The following is a 12,852-nucleotide window of genomic DNA, read 5'->3' as shown; positions in this document are numbered from 1 at the left end:
TATTAAGGTAGGGGCCTGGAGCTGCAGCTCAAAACCCCCCCTACGTTAATCCAGCCCTGGGGTCCCAATTCTTCTTGGATCCTTTGCGCCCCCATCTGGGACATGTCACAGGTTCCAGAAGTTTGCAGGACGAATCACAAAGAGCAGTCCGGCTTGCACATGCACAGTGGGAAACCAGCTGTGAAGCTACAAGGTATCACAGACAGATTACCACATAAAACATGCCTGCATCAAGGACCCAGAGACAGGCGAAGAACTGGCCCGGGTGAGAACAGCACTTAATTCTTAGGCAGGTAATTATTTATATTTGTAGCTGCTGATTTAAATTTTCTTTTTCTTTCTAGGGTAAAGATTCTCTTTAAGTAGAATTTTTTTGGGGATGGAGTAAGGAAGGGTTATGACCCCTGTCAATTTTATTTTTTCTTTTGCTATCTGTGTCCCATGGGGAAGATTTCCCTTCACTTCCTGTCTCATAATCACAACAGGAAGTGAGAGGAAATCCCTACAAAATGAGTAAATTCCTGGCTGTCACCAGAACTGGTGCTTCTATTGGAAGATTTCCCCTCTACTGTATTCCTGTCCTGGTGACAGTCCAAAATTTTGGATTTTCCTTCACTTTTAGTGCACGGGGAACAAGATTATAGATTTTTTGGATACATTCTGGTGTCACTTTGACTTTGGATAGAAATAACCGGTGCGTAAAAATTGGTCTTTGGGTTTTGGTGGCACCTTTCCACCGTAACCTTATAGAGGTAATCTTGATGAAAGCAAGAATTGGCCTTGCTGTAGAAAATTGCAATATGCACCTGTCAAACAGGTGCAGAAAAATGACTCTTTGGGTGTCGGGGGCTCCTTCCTAAAGTAACCCTATAGAGCAGTGGTTATCAACCCTGTCCTCAGGGCCCACTAACAGGCCAGGTTTACAAGATAACTGAAATCAGGGCCGTCTTTAACGCAGGGCAAAAGGGGCAGCTGCCCTGGGCCCTGTCAGCGCGTGCAGCCGATTTCAACCCCCCCCCCCCCCCACACGGTCTTCGAAGTTCTGGCCATATTTATTATACAGGAGAGCGGGACAGCTGCGGGCTTCATGTGTTTGACCCCGCTCTTCCCGCTTCTCCCTCTGTCAGGAGCTGTGGACCCGAGTCAATGACAGAGCAGCGCTCTGTGTTCCTCCCGCCTCCACCCCCGCCTGGCAGAACTGTGTAGCACAAAGCCAAGGGAAGTTTTCTGGCTGTGTGCTGGGTCTGATAAGTGGACTCCGGAGACTGTGTTGCACCGCTGAGTGATCAGGTAAGTACAAGTGCAGACTGCAGAGAATTGCTGGTACAGGGGTGGACATGGGAGAAGGGGGTGCAGAAGTGAGAGGTGGACATGGGGGAGTACAAAGGTGGAGGAGGTACAGAGGTGGACATGGGGGGGTACAGAGGTGGACATGGGGGGTACAGAGGTGGACATATGGGGGTACAAAGGTGGACATATGGGGCGGTACAGAGGTGGACATATGGGGCGGTACAGAGGTGGACATATGGGGCGGTACAGAGGGGGACATGGGGGGGTACAGAGGTGGACATGGGGGGGTACAGAGGTGGACATGGGGGGGGTACAGAGATGGACATGGGGGTACAGAGGTGGAGGGGGTTACATAGATGAACCGAGAGGTGGATGGGGGTACAAAGGTTGACATGTACAGAGGGGGACGGGGGGGTACAGAGGCAGATGGAAGGATAAAGAGATGAACGTGGATGGGGGGGATACAGACGTGGATGGGAGATATAGAGGTGATCTGTGGATGGGGGATGCAGAGGTGAACATGGATGGGGGGTAATACAGAGGTGGATGGGGAAAACAAAGGTGGACATGAGGGGTACAGAGGTGGACGGAAAGATATAGAGATGAACATGGATGGGGGGTACAGAGGTGGAGGGGTGGTAAGCAAAAATTGGCCATGCTGTAAAAAATTGCAATGATATGCACCTGTCAAACAGTTGCTGAAAAATTGGTCTTTGGGTGTTAATTGTGCCCATGAAACCTATACCAAAAACATTCTTCCAGATAAAATGAATGAACACCCTCAAAGCTAGGAACGCGAGAAGTCCTGCAGAGATTCCACACCCCAAAAAAATCAGTGACATCGGTATCAGGGGCTTCATAGCTAGTAATCCAGTACTGCTTAATTTTTATAAAAGTCAAATGGTTCACGGAGTCTGTGGACAGATGTGTTCAATGATCAGTAATGAAACCTCCAGCAGCACTGAATGCCCGTTCTGAAAGCACGCTGGATGCAGGCACGCCAACAACTCAATAGAATACTGGGCACGTTCTTGTCAGTGGTCTATTCTCATGACCCAGTAAGTCAGTGGATCGTCAGCTGGAAAGCTCTCTATCTCTGTTTTGGCCCCGAGGTAATTGTCCACCATGTGATTCAGACGCTGCCGATGGGATGCGGAAGCTGACAGCCCTGGGCGGCAAGGACTAAAAAAACTCTGAAATGCCTCACTTAGGCAGATGCCTTCTCCAACACTCCTCTCTTGACCAACAGAAGACTCAAAACTACATTTTCCATGACACTGTAACCTACTGGAATCAGAAAAAAATGTTCAATAAAATCCTCTTTAACGAGTCCTCAAGAGATTTTATCTTCTGCACTCTGTGGGGACGGGATGAGTTCTGAGACCTTCCCCTTATAACGGTGGTCAAGATGGGTTGCCAACTAGTAATCATCCTTTTCCTGTATGCCACGTATTCTTGGGTCCTTTTGCAGGCTTTGAAGCATAAAGTTGCCCATGTGCCTCAAATTTGCAGAGGCTTGAGAAGCAGACTCCTCTGGGTCACTCAGGATGACAGCATCTGGAACTTCCTCCTCCCAGCCACGTACTACTCCCAAGGGTCCTGGAAAGCCATCGCTTACAGATTGATGCATGTCTTCCTCTTTCCTCTTTTTCGAAGCCTATGAAACTGCCAGAATCCTCCTCCACATCCTCCTCCCCTCTCTCCTCCTGTGTTTTCTGTGACATAGGCATGATGGTGTCTGGATAAAGTGGGCCTTGAGAGGAAAGGAAGTCCTCCTCTTCCTCCTTCTGCTCTGCCTCTAGTGCCTCTGCCTCTAGGGCCTCCTCAAATAGTGACAATACAGTGCATGCATCCTTAATGATCAGCCATTGGCATGAGGTGGCCTGAGCCTGTCGTCAGAGGCGGCTCTCCAATTAGGCAAATTAGGCGATCGCCTTAGGCCTCACGATCGCAGGGGCCTCGCCATCGCTGAATTTGCCTGATATGTGGAGTGCCAGGATCCCCATCCCTTGCTCTCCCCGCCAGCCGCCGGCAAATGACAGGTGCAGTCCGAGAAGGAGACCTCCTTCACCCCCCTGCTTGAGCCGCCGCTGAAAGACTGAAGGGTTCTCTGTGCTTCCTGCCCATTCCCCCTCCAGAGCAGCAGAAGATCGCAGCGGCTGTGTCTGTGTGGACAGAGAGAGCAGCAGCAGCAGCAGCTGTGGGCTTTTCTCCCCCCTCCTCCTCTCATCACTGTAGTCGGGAGCTGTGCTGACTATGTTTCTTCCCCCTCCTTCTTATTGTGCAAGAAAAAAAAAAACACTAAACTGAAGCAGAGAGGAGAATTGTGGGAATTGTAGTCCCGAGGTCTGGACATTGCAACTCCACTGGAAGAAACTGCAGCCCTCAGCGTGTCCAGCTGAAGAGGAGGGAAAGAGAGCCAGGAGCTCAGGAGAGCTTTTGGGGAAGTGCACCCAGAACTCCAGCGAGAGAGAGAGAATCTCATTGCACTGCACCACCAGGGAAAGCCACACAGCCAGCACCATCCCTTGTGAAGAAAGGCATGAAGTTATGTCCAGAATACAGATCTGGGTGCTACCCAGCGGAATCGCCACAGGAAACCCAGAATGAGCTGTATCCCCAGGTATGGTAAGAGGGTCACTCGGCCATTATCTACTGCCATCTATAGGAACTGCCCACCCTGTTATTCTTTGGCCCGAAGGGTGCTCTCAGACTGGGGCGTCAGCAGTAAAGCACCGCTAATTTTAGCGGCCATTTACTGTAGTTTTTGCAGAGGTTTTCAGCCGCTAGCTGGGTGCTTTTAACCCCCAGTAGCGGACAAAAAATGGTTAAAACCACCTGCAAAGCGCCGCTTTGCCGGTAGTTCAGCAGCGCTGACCATTAATTTCCATGGGCAGGAGCAGTGGAGGAGTGGTGTGTACACCGCTCCTTCACCACTCCAAAGATGCTGCTTGCAGGAGTTTTTATAACATCCTGCAAGCGCAGCACCTCAGTTCACACTGCCCTATGCGGATGGCTGGGAGTGTCAATGAAATGTTAATGACACCCCCAGATCCGTCCGCATATCGCAGTGCGATCTGCACACTCGCACAGGAATCGGATCGCATGGTGTGAACACCCATGCGATCCGATTCTGCTGCGGACCAAAAAAAGGGTCCCGTGCAAGTTTGCTGCGGGAGCGATGCGAATTCAGCCATACTATCTGTATGGCTGAACTTGCATCGCTACGGAGATCGGATGTGATTTGCACTGCAGTGCGGTGCGAATCGCATCCGGATCTCCCCCCGCAGCAAATTGAACCCAGCCTTAGTGCTAGTTTACACTGCAACAATGTCCGACATTGAATGCGATTTGTACCACACTGCAGTGCAAATCGCATGCAATTTCTGTGCAATGCGATTTCAGCCATACAGCTAGTATGGCTGAATTCACATTGCATTCAGACCAAACTTACACAGGACCCCTTTTCTGATCCGCAGCAGAATCGTAACGCATGGGTTTTCACACCCATGCAATCAGATTCCTGTCCGAATTTGCAGTTTGCACTGCAATATGTGAACTGATTTGGGAGTGTCATTAACTTTTATTTAACACTCCCAGCAGTTTGTGCCATCGGGTGACATGTGATGCGGGAACCCACAGTGGGTTTGCAGGTGTGATGCGAGAATCCTGCGAATCCACTGCGGGTTCCCGCATTGCAGTGCAAACTGTCAATTCAGACATGAATCAGATCACATGGGTGTGAACACCCATGCAATCCAATTCTGGTGCGGGCCAAAAAAGGGTCCTTCACATGTGATTTGCACTGCAGTGTGAAAAACTGGTGTGAACCAAGCCTAAAAACTTCCCTATAACAGTGGCCCCAGGGCTATGGCCCGCACTACCATATGACGGCTTAAGCCGCCACCTCAGGGGCTAGGATAGGGGGGCAGTAAAATGCTAATCACCAGCCACTTGCTGGGGATTCTGATTTTTACAGTGCTGAATGTGTTTTTTTTTTGTTTTTGTTTTTTTACACACCAAGCCACTATAGCAGCTAGGAGTATGTGTACGTGTATGTGTATGTGTATGTGTACAGCCAACTGTGACCTTTCATGTGGAAGTGTTACAAGTGGCTGTGAAGCCGCCTATCATTTCCACAACTGCCACGATGTGCAACCCCCTTCACCGTGTTTACCGGGCATCACTGTCTCACCTGCGGGCCCGCTGCTTTTATGGTGGGTGGCACTGAGAAGGGTGGCAGGAGCTCAGCAGACCTTCGTCCACTTAGCCACCCTCCTGTACACAGACTGAGAAGTGTGATGTATGATGTCAGGGGCGGCTGGGCCAGGGTTCACAGTGGCAATTTCCCCCTAGGCCACCCTAACCTATGGTGAAAACAGCCGGCAGCTGCTGCCCGCTGCCTTTATTTTTTTCTCTCCTGTAGGAGGTTGGGCCGGAGGCTTAGGGGGGTGTATTTTTTTCCATTATCTGTGTCCCTTTCTGATGATGATGTGCTGGTCGGAGCAGATGGACTATTTCTTCAGTTTCCAGGATATGCCCATTCAGCTCCGCACACATGTTCTTCTGCCTTGGCTAAAATCCCAGCCAGTCATTTTCCTCCGCTCCCCACCCAGTAGTAGCCGGGGCCCAGAGAGGGAGACCTGAGAGGCTGTGAGGCAGGTGGCGAAGGCGACGGGCAGAGAGAGGCAGCTGAGCTCAGCTGATGATGTCCAGCAGCAGGAATAGAGGGGAAGCAGATCCAATCGTGGGGCTGCCAGTGCCTTCAAGACTTCAACACAGGTGTGCTTTGGGGGTGTCTGTGAATAGACTACATTGCATCCTATGTAAACAAGGCAGTTCGCCATTCTGTCAGTATGGAAGACATTGATCCTGTGTTCCTGCAAAGCAGGTACAGTGATCCATGTCTTCCCTTAGTAAAAGCACCTCCCCCACAGTGCGAAAACACTTGTTAGGCACACATTTAACCCATTGATTGCCCTAGATGTTATCCCCTTCCCAGCCATTGTCATTAGTACAGTGACAGTACATATTTTTAGCACTGATCACTGTATTAATGTCACTGGTTTCTACAAAGTATCAAAAGTGTCACTTAGTGTCCGTTTTGTCCACCGCAATATCGCAGTCCCGCTATGAGTCACTGATTGCTGCCATTACTAGAAAAAAAAATAAAAAATGTCCCCGGATTTCATTTTAAAAATCTGGTCACCTTACCTTAACACTGCTGTGCTCAGGCAGCGTTAGGAGCCCTGTCTCACTTAAGACCCCTTTCACACTGAGGGCGTTTTGCAGGCGTAATAGCGTTAAAAATAGCGCCTGCAAAATGCCCTAAAACAGCTGCTGCATGCACTCCAGTGTGAAAGCCTAAGGGCTTTCACACTGGAACAGTGCGCTGGCAGGGCGTCAGAAAAACTCCTGCCAGCAGCTTCTTTGGAGCTGTGAACTCACCGCTGCTCCCAATTGAAATCAATGGGGCAGCGCTGTGATACCGCTGCCAAAACGCTACTCCAGCAGCATTTTGCAGGTGGATTTAACCCCTTTTTGGCCGCTAGCTAGTTAAAACCCCCCCCCACTAATGGCCCAATAGTGCAGCTAAAACAACAGTAAAGCGGCGCTAAAAATAGTGCCACTTTACCACTGACACCCTAGGCGGCTCGGTGTGAAAGGGCCCTAAGCATGCCGAACATCTGATTTGCAGCACTTTAAAAACATTACAAGACATCTTAATGCTGCTGTGTGCAGGCAACGTTAAGAGCCCTGTTACACTCACCTCTCGCCTAACCTAAGACTCCTGATGTTCTGCCTGCCAGCCATTGAGGAGTGATGTTGCGTCCCCGTACATCACTTCTCCCATCCACCGCAGGAGAATCTCAATCTGGGAACGCCTTCTGCGTATTTTAAGGGCATCAGTGGGGCCTCATGTCTAAGTTTTGCCTAAGGCCTCACAATGCCTAGAGCCGCCCCTGCCTGTCGTCATGCTGTACTGGTGCAGGTACTCGTCGATGGCCCTCTGCTGCATAAATAGCCGCTGCAGCATTGCCAAAGTCGAGTTCCACCTGGTGGGCATGTCACAAATCAGGCAGTTTATGGGCAGGTGGAATTCCCACTGAATATCAGCCAACCGAGCACTGGCTGTGTATGACCACCTGAAATGGCTACAGACTCTTCTGGTCTGCTTTAGTACATCTTGCAACCCTAGGTATGTACTTAAGAAACGCTGCACCCCCAAATTGAGGACATGTGCCAGGCATGGCACATGTGTCAACTTTCCCTGTGGTTTGAGCCATTATCGGACACCACCATTCCTGATTCCAGCTGGTGTGAACCACCTCTAAGCCTGTCGCTGCAGAGCTGCAAGAATTTCTGCTGTGATGTGGTTCCTGTCCCCTAAACACACCAGCTGAAGCACTGCATGGCAACTTTTAGCCTGACTCTGGGAATAGCCCTTTGAATGCTTAAAGGATACCTGATGCTCATAGGACAATTCTGCAGAGGTGGGCATGGAGGTGGCAGAGGAAGAGAAGGAGGGAGTAGAGCTCACAGGTCTGGCATCATCACTACCAGCTGTATGGAGATGTGGGGGCACAACAAGCTGCAGCACCAAGCCCTGTCCTACATCCTTTCGAGTTGCAAGCAGCATTACCCAGTGTGCTGCGAACAAAATATATCGCCCCTGCTTGCTGGACCACGAGTAAACAGCAAGGTGGATTTTATGGCTGACTGCCTTGCCAAACAATGCCAAAAAATTCCTTCCATGTGATGATAGAGAGATGGAAAGGCCTTACGTGAAAAGTAGTAGCGGCTGGGAACCTGCCATTGTGGTACAGTACATTGTGCGAATTCATAGAAGGGAGCAGACTCCTCCAGGCTGAAAGGCAGAAGTTGGAGAGCAAACAGCTTTGACAAGCTTGCATTCAGATGCTGGGCATGTGGGTGGCAGGGGCTGTTTTTTTGTTTTTTCCGTTGCAGCAGATGGGGCAGAGAAATTTGCCAGCTACAATCTACAGCTGGTGGTATGATGTTGGCAGATGTGCTGCTAGGACCTGGGATACCCTGTACTATACCATCACTTCTGTCAGTGGAGGCTGCTGAAAGGTAATGACTAAGTATTGCAGGAGCAGACTGAAGTGGGTAAGGAGGAGGAGGGACAGATTTGTGCCCCTTTTGTGTGGCTTTAGGTTCTTTAGCCAATGGGCTAAGTGGTTGGACGTTAAATGCCTTATTAAGCATGTGGTACCCAAATGGTTGGTGTTTTTGCCACGTTTGATGTGCCTGAGACACAGTTTGCAGATAGCAACAGTGCGATCTGCTGCAGATGTGCTGAAAAAGGCCCAGACAGCTGAGCTTTGGGGAGTGGGCTGGGAGATAGCAGCTGCAGAATGTGATGGAATAGGGTGGCTGCTCTCTACTCTTTCCTGATGTCGGCCTCCTTGGGGTTGTGCCATCTCACCTTCAGTTTCCTCCTCTGCTCTCTCTGGCACCCAAGTCGCATCAGTGACCTCATCATCATCATCATCTCCATCTCCTCCATCTTCATCATTACCACTGGAGACAACTTAGCAATACGTTGCTGCGGCTTGGGTAACATAAGTGCCAATTTGTCTACCAGTGTTCCTCCCTCTCTCTAGGCTCATGTTCCTGTCATCCTCAACCTCAGAACCAACCTCTGAATACAGTAATGACTGGGCATCATCAAGGAGCAATTGGCTGATGCTGTGGTCAAATAACTCAGTTGACTCCTCAATGGCTGATGTTGGGGCTATGGCAGGAATAGATGTGGACAAGGAGGCAGGTTTATTCACTATGACAACTGAAAAGGACTGCACACTTGTCTCTGCTTGCGTGACAGAGAATGAGGAGGATGAGGAAGGTTTAGTAAGTCAGTCCACCACCCCCTCTGCATGCTGTGGCTGGATAGCACGGGCAAACTCACTGAACAGAGGAAACGATGCCCTGCCTAAGGACTGACCACCACGTCCACCTTTGCCCGTGGACACATTTGTTGCTGGCCCCCTTACAGTGCCTCTCCTTGTTGCCCTCCCAGACATTATTGGGAGGGAGGGGGCGGTGCTTATAAGCAAATGTAACTAAGAAGTTGAAATCTGTACGTTGATGCACTTTAATCAATGAAAAGAGGTGTTTGGTGCAATTTAATTTGAGTACTCACACTACACAGACACACTCCACGGATACACTATAATATACTGCAATATAATGTGCCAAACATACAGTGACACGCAGAACTATATGGCGTTAAACTGGCAGTAACACACGCAAAACCATATGGCGTTAAAATTGTAGTAACACGCACAGAAGTAAATTGTGTTAAACTGGCAGTAATGCACACAAAACTATATGGCGTTAAACTGGCAGTAACGCACAGAGAAGTAAATGGTGTTAAACTGGCAGTAAAGCACACAGAAGTAAATGGAGATAAACTGGCATAACGCAATCAAATGGCAGTGTTCACTACACTGTCCCTACTCTAGCTATACACTAATGTCAAGATTACTAACATGGTGAAACTATCTGAGCTGTCCCTACTCTAGCTGCACACTATGCAAAGCTGAATGATGGTCCTCCTCACTACACTAACACTATCCCTAGACTGACACTAAACTAATATTCTGCATTGACAATTGAAGCAAAATAGCACAGTATAGCACACACACTAACTAATAACACTGAACAGAGCCCTGTTCTATCTCTCTTCATGCCAAAATCACACTGAAAATGGTGGCCATTGAAAGAATACTTTTATACTGTGGGGCGGGAATGAGCAATGATTGGATAAAGTCCTGATGACAGTGTCCAATCATGACTCTGACAGTGTTTTGTGCCCTGATTGGCTGAAGCTTTCATTGCTTCAACCAATCAGGGCTTGTAATGCACTGTTTAGCTCCGCAATGCATTTTGGTCAGTACGGGGGGGCTGGACAAACGGTCGAATGACCCGTTTGTTTGGCTGTTCGCCAAACGCCGAACAACGAAAGTTCAGCCCGAACTTATGCTCGGGCCGAACCGTTCGCCCATCTCTACTAGTGAGGCTTAGCTGATGGACACTGATCAGGCTGCATTGATGGGCACTAGTGAGGATACATTGATGGGCACTGATCAGGCTGCATTGGTGGGCACTGATGAGGCTGAGCTGATGGTCAGTGGTGAGGCTGCACTGATGGGCACCGATCAGGCTGCATTGATGGGCACCGATGAGGCTGCGCTGATGGGCACTGGTGAGTATAATACACTCAAATGTGCTTTAAATTGCACGGTTTTCCATTTTACGAACAAGAAAATAATTGCACTATGCTGTTGGGCTGGTATAATAATGCCATGAAGCTGGTATGAAATTATTTCCAGGCTGGTTTTTATTCCCAGTCTGGATCTGCATACATCTCCCATGCAGGGATATCTTTTACTGGCATGGGCATGCCCTGTTGCGAGGATCTCCGTTCCAGCGTCCTATTCATTTCACGTTGATGCATGGGCACAGCTGCTGTGTCCTAATGTAACATACAGGTGAGTGCAGGTGCACCCTGTATGTGTTTGGGGACCCGCACCCTGACGTTACCCTTGAATTATACTTACAATCGGACGCTTTCATTACTCAGCCCAGAAAATGCATTTCTTTTAATCTTCTTTATATTGATATTGTCTTGAATATCCCTGGAAACATATTGGAAGTGTTAATATAGAAAAAAAATCAGTGGCTATTTCTAGTTCAGTTACAGAAATATAGTACGGTACATGTTTTCCCTCTGTCGTCTCTTTTTTTTTTTTTCATTTTAGATACAGTGAGAAAGTGTTATAACCCCTCTCACTTTCATTTATTTTTTATTTTTTTGCCATCTGGGGAGATTTACCTTCAGATTTACCTTCAGTTCCTACCGCACAGCTAAAACAGAATGTAAGTGAAATCCCGGTTGAATAAATGCCTGGTTGTCATCAGAACTCTGTTTTACTTTCACTTTTGATGATGGTGGTGTCACGTCACATTTGGCTACCCTTCATATTTTGCTACGTTGCGCATGCGCGACGTTGCCATATGCGTTCCAGCACAGGGCCCCTCGCGGCTCGCTATGCTTCAGCATTATTATAATCTAACTCTATGTCCACTTGGATGGTGGGGCTTGAACCTGGGACTCAGGGGTGGAACGCATGTGGCGGCATCGTGCATGCGCAGTCCAGCGGGTAGCCAAATGTGATGGGTCGCCATATGTGATGAAACAATGGCAAACTAGACAAAAAGAGAGGGTGAACCTTCTAAAGGGCACGGAAAGAAAGATAAAAACACGACAGGGGTTCTCATCTATATCCACTCCAAAACTAAAAAAATAAATGTTATCTTTAGTTATACTTTAATTGAAAGGTCGCCACACTTTTGAGTATTTGGGCCACATCATATATTTTAGAAAATATTCACATGCCGAAAAATCAATTTTTGTTAAATTATTGAATGTATTTACTTGAATCTTTTTGTAAATATCATGATATGATTCAGAACAACAGATAAAGATATAATATATATATATATATGTATGTATGTATGTATGCATGTATGTGCATATATATATATATATATATATATATATATATATATATATATAAAAAATAAAATAAAAATTCTTTTACACACTATTACCAAAAGTATTGGTATTGGGGCACTTGTTTTTACACGCACATGAACTTTAGTGACATCCCAGTCTAAGCCCTTGTACACACGGCCGGAGATTCCGACAACCAACTCCGTCGGATTTTGTCCGTCGGACAAAATCCGACGGACAAAATCCGACGGAGTTGGTTGTCGGAATCTCCGGCCGTGTGTACAAGGGCTTAGATCTTGTCCGACGGATCTTGTCCAAAACTGTTGCATACACACGGTCGGACAAAGTTGTCGGAAAATCTGATCTTTCAGAACGTGATGACGTAATTTCGTTACGATGGGACTACATTCAGGCTAGTAGCCAATAGTGATGGACGAACGTTTCGCCCGGCGGTCGTTTCGCGGCGAATTTCCGACATTCGCGGTCCGCACGTTCGAACGCCTTTTTCCGTCGTTCGCCGCGGCGGACTTACGTGTTTAATGTATACAAGAACTTTAACCTTTGGTGACACGTTTATCATGTGATACAGGACAGCCAATTGAGACATGACAGCACATGGACACTTGGACATTCCCCCTAACCTATAAATACACCCGATCCGGTGGCCATTTTACATTCTTTCTTCTGTTACGATAGGGACAGGTTCCTGTGTGGAGTAGGGAGAGATAAACCACTAGCTATTTGGTACACAAAAGTTCTTTTCAGGACTGGTATAGGTGTTAGGTGTTGATAGGTTTGCTGTGCTGCTGATTCTTGCAGCAGCCTGAGTGTCTTTTGTTAGTTTAGAGAAAGGGAAAGGACGGTGTATGCTACAGGGACAGCCAGATTAGTCTTTCATCATCATCATCATCATCATCATCATTAGCTGTTACTATCAAGGTCCACAAAAGAGCTGTTCCAGTAACCACTAATCGTTCTCTTTTTTTGCCAATTTGTATAGGGACAGGAAGGAAGCAGTG

At 48.0% G+C, this 12,852-nt stretch overlaps 1 protein-coding gene across 1 annotated transcript in view; it reads right to left on the bottom strand.

The window, feature by feature from the left end:
• FSHR (follicle stimulating hormone receptor) overlaps positions 1-12,852 on the bottom strand; it is a 242,230-nt gene that overhangs the window by 41,404 nt on the left and 187,974 nt on the right. Inside the window, exon 6 of the mRNA XM_077485598.1 lies at positions 10,878-10,955. Coding sequence (XP_077341724.1) covers positions 10,878-10,955 — 78 coding nt within the window. The remainder of the gene's footprint in view (positions 1-10,877; positions 10,956-12,852) is intronic.

Source organism: Lithobates pipiens, unplaced genomic scaffold (genome assembly GCF_037356315.1).
Source record: "Lithobates pipiens isolate NorthernLeopardFrog02 unplaced genomic scaffold, aLitPip1_a1.2 Scaffold_18, whole genome shotgun sequence".
NCBI classification, from domain to species: domain Eukaryota; kingdom Metazoa; phylum Chordata; class Amphibia; order Anura; family Ranidae; genus Lithobates; species Lithobates pipiens.
This window is presented reverse-complemented; position numbering and strand designations above follow the sequence as displayed.